This window comes from Rhinopithecus roxellana, chromosome 12, assembly GCF_007565055.1.
Source record: "Rhinopithecus roxellana isolate Shanxi Qingling chromosome 12, ASM756505v1, whole genome shotgun sequence".
Lineage (NCBI taxonomy): Eukaryota > Metazoa > Chordata > Mammalia > Primates > Cercopithecidae > Rhinopithecus > Rhinopithecus roxellana.
Genome location: NC_044560.1, coordinates 37693820 through 37706089, shown reverse-complemented (window position 1 = coordinate 37706089; position 12270 = coordinate 37693820). Strand labels below are relative to the sequence as shown.

General features: G+C 35.7%; 1 protein-coding gene across 4 annotated transcripts in view; it reads right to left on the bottom strand.

Moving 5' to 3' along the window:
• PTGER3 (prostaglandin E receptor 3) overlaps positions 1-12270 on the bottom strand; it is a 212381-nt gene that overhangs the window by 167093 nt on the left and 33018 nt on the right. For all 4 annotated transcript variants that reach the window (XR_004060415.1, XM_030942471.1, XM_030942469.1 and 1 more), the window contains exon 2: positions 8136-8315. Coding sequence is in view for 3 of the 4 variants with exons in the window: in XM_030942471.1 (XP_030798331.1) it covers positions 8136-8315 (180 nt within the window). In the remaining variant the exon portion in view is untranslated. The remainder of the gene's footprint in view (positions 1-8135; positions 8316-12270) is intronic.

Sequence of the window (12270 nt, the reverse complement as noted above, 5' to 3'; positions counted from 1 at the left end):
GCCGCAGAAACTTACAGTTAACAGATTAGCTCCCTCATTCTAATTGTATTTTTTTTAATCATATTTTGGTTTTCAGTGTGGTAGGTAAATCCATCTTCCCGTTTTATACAAACAATAGGTTTCAGTAGTGTCAGTTATAGAGATCAGGACTTGAACTCTGTTATCAAAATGTATGATAATAACTCTAGACCTGAGGAATTGAAGACTGGCATGAACTCAGAAAGGCACAGCGTTGTCAAGAGACATCGTCCAATATTTGTCCTTATAAAAATCATCTTTCAGATAAAATGCAGCTTCTGCAGCTTTGTTATACAGACTAAATATGCAAACATCTAATTTAAGGGGAGAGTTTGATAAATTAGTTTTCTCCTTCTGCGAGAATTGTCTGGAAATGTGTACCTAATGATGTAGAATTATAACAGATTTTTTAAAGGTCTCTGGAGACAAGGATTCACTTGCGGTATCACTTTGAGAGACATACAAACTCTAAGGCCTCTTATCAAAAAGAGAATAGAGATTGGAGGCATCAATAGAAAGATGATACTTTCTAAGAAATTGTACCTAATCATCTGTGAATAGGTTTATGTGATTATGGAAGCCGATCAGGGCCTGTGGTGATCAAGGCATTGTGGTAGTGGCAGCACCACACTTTTGTGCAGTCAGACACAAACTGGCATTCTAGTACCTGCTGCCTCAGGAAATGCCAGAACAGTGCCTATGTGGACCAAGGTCTCACAGATTACCTCATCCCACAGACCCTTGGCTACATAGCACCTGTTTAGTGGCCCTGGCCCTTACTTTTAAGGAGAGGTTCCAACTGAGGGCAATTATGTCCCCCATAGTATATTTGGCAATGTCTGTGACTATTTTTGACTGTCACAACTAGAGAGGTATTGCTGGCATCTCATGGGTAGAAGTCAAGGACACTGTGAAATAACCTACAATACATAGGACAGCCCTCACGACAAAGAATTACCTATCCCATGTGTCAATAGTGCCAAGGTTGAGAAACCCTGCCCTAAAGCCATGCCACTTTGGTGACCGTAAGAGGTTATATAGATAGGTTCTATTTAGACACACACTACCCATAGGGCCACTAAAGTTTAGCCCATTTGACAGATTTGGAAATTGTAATGCTTTGGACAGAGTGAAGTGAACAAATATCCTACAATGTCCTTTCATTACAGGTTAACACCTATTCCTTTCCCCAAAATGCGGATTAAATGTCACCTTCTACAGGAACACTTCCCATGTTAGCATTACGTTTCCATGTATTCTCATGATACCATGTGCTTACTCTAATTGCACCTCTGATTATTTCCTGTTCCCCTACCAGGTTACAAATTCATTGAGAGCTTGCTGTTTTTATTAATCCTTGGGTCTTAGTACCTACCACAGCTTGGCACATAATAAGTACGCAATAAATATATCTTGAAGGAAAGAGTAAGCTTGGAGAAGTGACTTAAATTCTCCATGACCAACATCCATCCAGAATGAATTTACTCAAGGCTAGTACTAGCAAGCACACTGGCCCCAAGGACATTTGGCCCCATGCCCTCTGAGGACATGAAACTGGGGAATGTCTCACCCCATGGCCTGTAGGTTTACCAGCATGATGATGGAAATTTTGGGTCAGCCATAGCCATACTAGTCATAATGACTTTTAAATTTTATTTATGTATTTATTTTAATAATAATAATTGTACATAGTCACAAGGTACAGAGCGATGTTTCGATACACATAATGTATAGTGATCAGATGAGGGTAATTAGCACATCAACATCATCTCAAACATTCATCATTTCTTTGTGTTGGGAACATTCAATAGCCTCCTTCTAGCTATTTGAAACTGTATATTAGTGTTAACTATAGTAATCTTACAGGAGTATAGAACACTAGAACTTACTTCTCTTATCTCTCTTATTTAGCTATGATTTTTGTTTACTTTAACAAATCTCTGCCTATCCTGAAATACTGAAGAATCAAGATTGTAGAGATAATAAGATCTGGTCCTAGGCCTAGAACCCCTGCATGAGAGGAACCAGGGACAGAATTCTCCCTAGATACCTTTTCTCAGGAAGAAAGAAGGATACTTTTAATGAGCTTGACTTTGCAGTCTCCATTCCACAGAGTTTCTCCCTTCATTGAAGAAGGAAGACCAATAGTGACCTCAATAAGTACATGAACAAATAGCTGGGGAGCACAGTATTCATAACCACCAATACTCAGGTCACACCAATACTCAGGCACAAGTCAATTAAAGGGTTGGACTACGAGCAAGGACAATTCTTATTTTGGCTGCCTGTAGATTACACCAAAATCCACAAGAACGGGGAATAGCTAAGCTTAGAATAATTTATAAATGCACTTTGTGTTAAGAACAATAATCTTGAGATTATAAAACAAAGGAACATCATGTTGAAAAAGGGAAAAGAGCAACTCTCAGATTTATATTAAATCAACAATAATTTGTTATATACATGATTATGGAATATAAAACAAAATCTAATTTTTTAATCTAATTTTTCCAGATAGCATGGGGCTGTTGCATTACATTGTGCTATTACATGACAAAGCACATCAAATATGATTTCAGCAAAATACTTAACATAGGCATAAGTAATATATTCCTGACATGAGCTGATATCAGGAAGAAAACACAGGGACATTTTAGAACATTCAACTTTATTTTCCATTGACAAACACGACATAAATAACACACATTTATTAAATACACATACTAGCTATGGCTTGAATGCCAACAAAAGTCTAATGTATTTTCAGAGGCTCTTTATTTTTTTGTCTCCACGGTATTGAAGACCAGCCTTTAAAACATACTAGAAGATATATTTAAATACACTGACGATAACTACCCATAAAACTTTACATAGGTGATAAAATAGACTTTTCCATTTAATCAAGTATATAGGGATGGATGCTGAGGAGGAGAGGTGAAGAACACTATTCTTTCAATACTGATCTTTACAATATGGATTAGAGTGCCAACGATTTCAGCTCCTCCTTAGGCACACCATGTAAATAGTACTTACATCCACTTGTTACAAACAGATCAAAATAATCAGTGCCTATTTTAACTGATTTGCTTAAACAGGCTTATACTATTTGCACAAAAACATTTGATAAGGAGAGCAAGAAGGCAAACTATTTTTTTCTCTTTCGAGGAAGAAAGTTGGGAAGGAAGAGAGTTCAGCAGCCAATAATGGCCTGAGTGAACTTATCATTTGCTTTGACAGACAAGACCCCTGGCCACTCAGTAGTTTGTCCTACTGATGCTCAAGTGTTCAAAGACAAATGCAGTCAGTCCCTTCCTCTCTTTGCTTCCAGGGCCTGGCGCAAAATGATGAAGTTTAACAGGTAGAAAATGGACAGGTTTTCCATCATATCTTTTTCTATGTTCTCTGCCCCACCCACATGAGTATCCTTTCAAAAGTAGAACATTGAAGTGTGTTAGTAAATCATATGTATTTCCCCCTGCTTAACATTACAGCTTTGATTTCTACAGACATGGAAAACTGTATAAGGAATCTATATTTGAATTACTATTAAAGTTTGATGATTGGCTGTTTTTGCCTAGATGTTTGACTTACTTTAATTAAAGGATTAAAATATTCTAATTCTAAAGCATTTAACAATAGTATTGAAGAGATGCACGAATGATAATAACTTGAGAAGTAGAATCATCTCCAAAATGCTCAAAAAAAGCATGAAAAGGCTGACTTGTTTCTAATGGTGATCTCTTTCCTTCTCATCTTTACTCCCATAATAAATTCTTCAACAAAGCAGACTTACTATACAACAGATTCTGATCTGTTTCACATATTAGGGTACTGGCACTTTAAAAATATGAAGTTATTATCTCTCCTCTTAAAAACAATCCCAGCCTCACCAACAGGAAATATGTTTGTTACTTTCTTTCTGTGAAAGAATGGATAAGCACAGTAGAGTCAAGGGGACTAAGAGAAAACAGTGTAGTTTCAAATGAAGAAATATGTAATCTAGTAGATATCTGGGTTGCTTATTACATGAAACTGATTGATACAAAGCTTCTGAAAATAGGATAATTTTTATTCTCAGTGAAGAAAATGTGTGACATATAAATGAATATGATACATATCTGATTGAATTATATTTCTAGAGAATCATAATGCACTCTGCTTATGGTATCATAATGTAATGGTATATGACTAAACTTGTGTAAATTATAACCCTTAAATAGAATCTTCATTTTAGGAATTATAAAACAGAGAACATATCAAATAAAATATTTCCCCTAATTCTTTTATCATCATCACCACCTAGTTAGTTTCCTTACAATATTGAACTAATGTCAGCTTCTTAACAAATACGTATGTGAGTTTAGGTTGGTTATTAAATTTTGTAAATTGGCTCGATCATAACCTATGTCATGAAACATCACAGACATCTGTCACTTTGTGTCAGCACTTTATTGCAACTCAGAAAAGTCTCATGGACTAAGCTGCAGTTGCACAATTCTGTACATTTTTTAGACCTCAGTTTTAACAGATTTTGAGATATGTAAACACATTAAACAAGCAATAAACAAGCAGCTGTTAAATTTTGTCATTGTTGATGGTTTGTACTTGTTATATAGATAAAAGATAGAAATTTTAATTCTTCAAATTAAGTTTTTTGCGCGTTTGTAATAATAAATGCTCTGTAGTCTCCCTATGTCATTCAGCTCCTAGAATCCCGTGTATTGCAGGAGAAGCTTTTGGGGTTAAATTATGAAAATAATTAGATATTATGCATATCTAAAATTTCAAAGAACAAAAGTTTTCTATTTTCTTTTTCTGAGTTGATCTCAACCAAAAGAACTATTAAATGATTGCCGATGTGGAGAAGGTTGAAAGCTGACCAATAATTTGGAGTCAAAAAGAACAAAATCATAAAAAGTATTGAATAAATAAAAAGCCTAATCTACTTGAAAATCCAATATTAGAATACTGCCGCAGAGTGACCCCCTTATTAAAATACTGTTTGCCAGTTTTTAGTTTGTCTGTCACTCAACACCAATGTGCTCACAGGATCTTTCATAGTTAACTTACATGAGGTTTTGCAATTATTTTCTGCAACATAGTCAAGAGATATTTCATAAAATAAAGAAATGTAAGTGTAAATATATGTATACCTTGTATTTCAGACTAGTTTAAATCTGGTACGATTAAACACTTACATTTACCTAAAATATCTTGGGATATATACAGCACTAGGTTAATTTGGTAAATATTGAGATAACTCATTTTTGTTTCTTCAACTTCAAGATACTTTTAAGACATTCATCATAGCTATTTTATTTGAAAAGTAAACTGCTCTCATTAAGTAATATGTGATCATTCTCTTCTATGACTCAGTATACTATATAAATTCATTGTTTGGAAAATAAACACTACTTGGTAAAATTGACACTTGCTAATTTTACATATATTTCTACATTTCATTCGCTCACTTCTTCCAACATGGTTTTCTTGGCCTTTAACTGTCTTTTAACCAATACTTCAAAGTTCAGGAATGTCATAATCTATACATGCATTTTTCCTGATTAGACATATGTATGGACAAACTAAGTATACATGAGTGAACTTGAAAGCCAATAAAATTAAACTTAGACACGACTTTCTGCTGTGACTACGTATATCCTCTTTCTAACCACCGCCTTAGTCTCTGTACATCTCTGAAATCTAACCTCAGCCATCATAAAAAGGCTGAAATCATTTGGGATTTTCATTTTTTATCAGGTTTCCCCGGACTAATGAATGTCTAGATAACAAAACTCATATGCCATTTACATAATTTCTTTCTTTTCCACCTCCCTTTCAAGCTTGTTAAAAAAACACAAAAGCTGCCATTCATCCCCTCCTAAAATATATCTCCTGGGCAGGAATTTATTTTGCAGTTAAGAGTAAGTTTCAGGCTTTTTGCGTTTCTGTATTTTTGTGGTTAGATGAAAAATGATATTCTTTTGGTAGTAATGTCCACTATCATTTGTAAGTATCGGTCTCCTAAATTGTTAGTATAAATAAAACACTTTGTTTTACAGCAATATGACACTGCACCCTTGAAGGTAAATTCATATTTCTATAATTAAACAAGAAGAAATCATTGACTTTATCAGCCCAATGGACTGTAATGGCATGAAGCACTTCAATCATGTGGTATGTGCCTTCCCAATGTGTACTGTTCTGGCAAACTTCTGTTCATTGATTCACTGAATAAATATTTATTGGACAATTTCTATATTCCAGGTGCTATACTAGATGCTGGAAGGAATAACTTAATCATGCTCATGCCACGCAAATCTACACTGCCTCTGTGTCTATCTGATTAGAACTTAGGGTCACAGGATCACCCAAGAGGTAAAGCCTCTTTATTATGTGATTTAAGTGCACTTTTGAAAAAAAGTAGGTAGTTTTGTCTTATACTCAATGAGTTGACCCATGGGATAATCCAATTCTATGGCATCGGGAGGTTTTAGTATAGTCTATTTATCTTTCCCAAAATTTAGATTAGTAGAACCATCATGAATTACATAAGCACTCTCAGCAGATTTTGTCTCCAAATTCAATTTGACATGGTCATTTAAAATGATTTGTCCCGATGACATAGGCTGGTGTATATATCAATCTGATAAGACATATTGCACCTACCGAAATTAATTCTTTACCAAATGACCACTAAACACACACACAAATATGCAGTTACTACAAGAAGTATAAATAAATCTCAAGCTTTTAAAAAACTAGAAAAGCAGTACGAGAAACTGCAAATGAAAATCTTTGCAATAAGAAGTTACTGGGTTTACAAAATCAATGCACCAAAGAATACGACAAGCTTTGTGCAGGCGTAAACTACAGGATTACTATGTTTGGTGGGGAGACATTTCTAAGAAGCGCAATTCCCGAAACTTAATGTAGTGATCCACTTGTGCACAAATATATCAGGCTTAGCTATTGAGGTTTGTACTGATGTGGACTGTAGGAAAAACATTTTAGTAATAAATATTTAGATAGAGCCACTTTAGGGAGCAGGCAGAAGAGTTGTGAAGGGTCAATGTTATTAATTTTCTTATATAAATAGGCCAAACAATGGAAAGTATTCACTGACTCTTCAAAATATTTATTTGTTTTGGAATCAGTATTGGAATGTAATGAGTCAAAGACTGGGGAACACTTCTGGTGAAAAATCAAGGGAAATTATATATTCAGAGTACCTATAGTTAGTGCTCAAATCTGTCCTTACATAGCATTCTGAAAAACCACTTCACAACTCCCATAGGTCAGTTTTATGAATCTTCCTTAGGCTTGTAGAAATGCAAAATATATTCAAAAGAAAGAATAATTAGCGATTTGGGTAGTCACAAACTCCATATTTCAAACAAACGGAATTGGTTCTTATTCAGATAAAAAGTAAATCTAATTATCAATCCAACTAAACTTAAACTTTGTTAGGTTAGGAGTTAATTTGCTATATTGAGCAATATTTGAATAACAGTATTGATGAATATTATAAGCACATTATACATTTTCAACTGTAATTAAACTTTTTTTAATGTAAGGAGGAAAAAAAGTGACAGAAAGTGAGAGATGCAATGAAAGAGAACACAGCAATGTCTTTGAATAAAAACAAACTGCTATCCCTTATCTTCAATGATGTATGTGGTTAAATTCCTCATGTATTCAGTGTACTGGAATATTAACTATCCGCGTTCCCCAATAGACCAAGATCATTTATAAAAAATGTTTTCATCACATAATTAATCACATATTCAGCTACAAATGGCAGACTCAACAAAAACACTAGACTGTTATTATTATATTTTCCTTTGTTTGTGTTTCACTACTTTTGGCACATAGGGATTTTCTATGCTTCTAAGACCATTTAGCTTTATACCAAAAATTTCACTTCAATGCATAAATAGTGGCATGCCAGAGATGCCTAAATTCACAGTAAGGTTTAGCGATATTTGTTACCAAAAGCTGTGCACATGCAAGTTAAGTGTTTTCTTTCATGCTTCTGTCTGTATTATTTCATTAGATAATGAGATAGGCTGCCCTTTCTGTCCATCATTAGAGCAGCTGGAGACAGCATTTGCTACCTGGCAAAACTTTCGAAGAAGGATCTTTCTTAACAGCAGGTAAACCCAAGGATCCAAGATCTGGTTCAGTGAAGCCAGGCGAACAGCTATTAAGAAGAAGTTGCATTCTTTCTGCTTCCCTGTATGTGTCTTGCAGTGTTCAACTGATGTCTGATTGAAGATCATTTTCAACATCATTATCTAAGAAAGGGGAACAAATAATTGTTTCAAAGATTAATAAGGTCATATGCATCTCCTCTACACTGTACATTGCACACAGTCGGTTTTCAATAAATTGGTTGTTGGATTGAAATGATTAATTCAAGCAACATTTATACTGGGATAACACAGTCCTGAATTATACAAAACATTTCTAGGTATTTCCCCACATTTTTGGCTATTAAACATGATGTAGCTTTTTAAAACATGCATGTCTTCAGGCTGTTGATTCTTGGAATTTAAGAAGCTTGGAAATAACACATCTCAAAATAAGCCAAAGTCATGTCTTGTTGCAGAAAACACCACAAGTTCACCCAAATGAGAGCCAACACTTCAACAATAACAAAAACATGTTACTCTTAAATTTTCAGTAGTTCTGATTTAAAAAATACTGCATAAAAAGTAGAAGCAAGAAAGGAGGAAATAATAATATTGTTGTTATTATTATTATTATTATTATTATTATTATTATTGCCACTAGCATTTTCAGAATCCTTACTATCTATTGGATATGGTGCCAAGTCCTTCATATGTGTTTAATAAACATCATAAGACAGGTAGTATTACCACTTCCTTCTTACATTTGCAGAACCCAAGACTGAATGAGGTGAAATGGATGAGCCAGACTAACATCATATGATGTACAGTATTTTACTTTTCTTTGCCCCCACCCAATATATACTACACAATGTAAACTCCATGATTGCAGGAATTTGGGGCTCTTTTTTTCCCCAAGTGCCTAGATCAATATGTAGCACATAGCAGATGTTCAATAAGTATTTGTGAGATAACAAATTTTTATATTTGAAGAAATATATAATACAACATACAAGTGACAGTATATGGGTTACATAATATGTATTTATATTTGAATGAAAAAGATGTTCTTATGCATATGAAAAATGTTCAAAATTATTAATCATCAGAAAACATTCAAATTACAACAAATGCAAAGCAATTTTATACTCTCTAGATTGATCAAAATGAAGAAATGTGACTATACTGTTCCTGAGGATGTGGAATAAGGTGAGGACTCTTTTACACACTACTAGTGGGTGTGTACACTGGAACAACAATCTTAGAAAACAAATTGGCATGCCAGGAGCGGTGGCTCACTTCTGTAATCCCAGGACTTTGGGAGGCCGAAGGAGGTGCATCACCTGAGGTCAGGAGTTCAAGACCAGCCTGACCAACTGGGAGAAACCCTGTCTCTACTAAAAATATAAAATTAGCTGGTCGTAGTGGTGCATGTCTGTAATCCCAGTTACTCAGGAGGCTGAGGCAGGAGAATCGCTTGAACCCGGGAGGTGGATGTTGCAATGAGCCAAGATTGTGCCATTGTACTCCAGCCTGGGCAACAAGAGCGAAACTCCGTCTCAAAAAAAAAGAAAGAAAAGAAAAGAAAAAAGAAAGAAAACAAATTGGCACCATTTCACCTGCTACTTCCCAGAGGTACAACTCCTAGGAGTATACTATCCAGAATTCTTGCACCAGGAGTTGTGTATATGACTGTTTCATAACAGCATTGTTCATAACAGCAAAAAAAGCAGGAACAACTCAAACGTGGGTTCACATTCCCAAGCAAAGAAATTAGCTGACTTTGTCACTGGCTCCTAAGTTTCCCATTCTAGACCTATACAGCTATTGAGTACTTGACATATAGCCAAAGCACAATGAAATGTTGGAATATGTTGATTACACAATGGACTAATAATATTTCCATATGTTGTGTTAAAAATATATTATTCAAATTAATGTCACTTGTTTGTCTTGACTTTTTAAAAATGCAGTTACTAGAAAACTTTAAATTATATGTGGCTTGTGTTTTTTTTTTTGCTCATGGTACATTTTTATTGAACCTAATCTCTCTCTCTCAAGGCTTACAATTATCTATATGTTCTGCCCTCAGGTCACATCACTTAAATTGAATTCAACATCCCTGAGCATCCAAAACAGCCCTAACCACTTAACCACAACTCCAATGATAGCATTTTGTTACACTCACCCTGGCTCAATATTTCAGAGTCTGAGAACTCTTCTTTTCCTCATCCTCTGCAATGTCTTTTGCTCTTGCTTCACTCTCATCCTTGTTCAGATCTTCCTCTCATTTGAATTATGGTTATAACAGACACCCAGATGGTACATGTACGGACTGAATGTTTATATGTGGAAGCCCCAAACCTTTATTGTGATGGTATTAGCAGGTGAGGCCTACGGGAGGTAATTAGGTTTAGATAAGGTCATGAAGGTGGAGCTCCTATGATGGGATTATTATCCTTATAAGAAGAGGGTGAAGAACCCACAGGTAACTCCTTCAGCCATGTGGGGCACAGCAAGAAGACAGCAGTCCACAAGCCAGGAAAAGGGTCTTCACCAGAAACTGAATCTGGGGGCATCTTGATCTTAGAATCTTCAGCTTTCTGAACTGTGAGAAATAAATGTCCACTGTTTAAGCCATCAGGTTTACAGCTTTGTTATGGCAGTCCAAGCAGACTAAGATGGTGTATACAGATATCTGCCCATCACAGGTGCAGCTTCCAATCCCAGCTGTGATCAAATCCTCTCTAACTAGAAAATCCTCAATGTCTTTCCATTGTCCATCGAACAGAAATTTAACTCTGGTGTTCAAAGCCCTCTACAATACTGTCCAAACTATTCTTTCCAGTTTTGTCTCCCACTAACTGCCTACACAGATTCCAAACTCTAGCTATAGTCCATTGGTCTAGAATATCCCTTTATTCTTTCTTCCTTCTTGGCCTTTATTCTTTCTGTTTTCTACTTCTGGAACACTTTTAATCCTAGTATTCATTTCTACTTCTGAGATTTCCATGTCTTTCAGGACCATCTGAGTCTTTCCTGATTACTACAAACCACTGTCCTCTGAAGGCCTACAATTGTGTGTGTGTGTGTGTGTGTGTGTGTGTGAGAGAGAGAGAGAGAGAAAGAGAGAGAGAGAGAGAGAGAGACAGAGAGAGAGATAAACACATATTTGTAGTAGATAAACACATAAACAGTACTGGCAGGCATCCACATGTCCCTCAAAAACTTGGACGTATGCGGGAAGAAAAGGTGGGTCTCTATGATTTAAAGTGGACATAACATCAACACGTAGGAACCTGGCTCCAAGGTTACTGAACTTGATTACAAGCAATTGAACGAAGTACTGTCATATCTGAAATCGATTTGCTTTGGGAAAAAGGACACTTAATCATCAGCAAGAAATTGTAAACTAGCAATTAATTGTTATATACTAGTAAGAAATTATAAACACATACATCTACTCTTGTTGCCAAAATGGACTACTATTGTGAGATAAAAGATGTACCATATGACCCAGCCATCCCACTACTGGGTATATACCCAAAGGATTATAAATCATGCTGCTATAAAGACACATGCACACGTATGTTTATTGCAGCACTATTCACAATAGCAAAGACTTGGAATCAACCCAAATGTCCATCTGTGACAGACTGGATTACGAAAATGTGGCACATATACACCATGGAATATTATGCAGCCACAAAAAAGGATGAGTTTGTGTCCTTTGTAGGGACATGGATGCAGCTGGAAACCATCATTCTTAGCAAACTATCACAAGAACAGAAAACCAAACACCGCATGTTCTCACTAATAGGTGGGAACTGAACAATGAGATCACTTGGACTCGGGAAGGGGAACATCACACATCGGGGCCTATCATGGGGAGGGGGAAGGGGGGAGGGATTGCATTGGGAGTTATACCTGATGTAAATGACGAATTGATGGGTGCTGACGAGTTGATGGGTGCAGCACACCAACATGGCACAAGTATACATATGTAACAAACCTGCACGTTATGCACATGTACCCTAGAACTTAAAGTATAAAAAAAAGAAAAAGATGTAATTGGCTATATTAGTTTGAAGTAAGTAAATATTTGATTCTTTTAATTCCA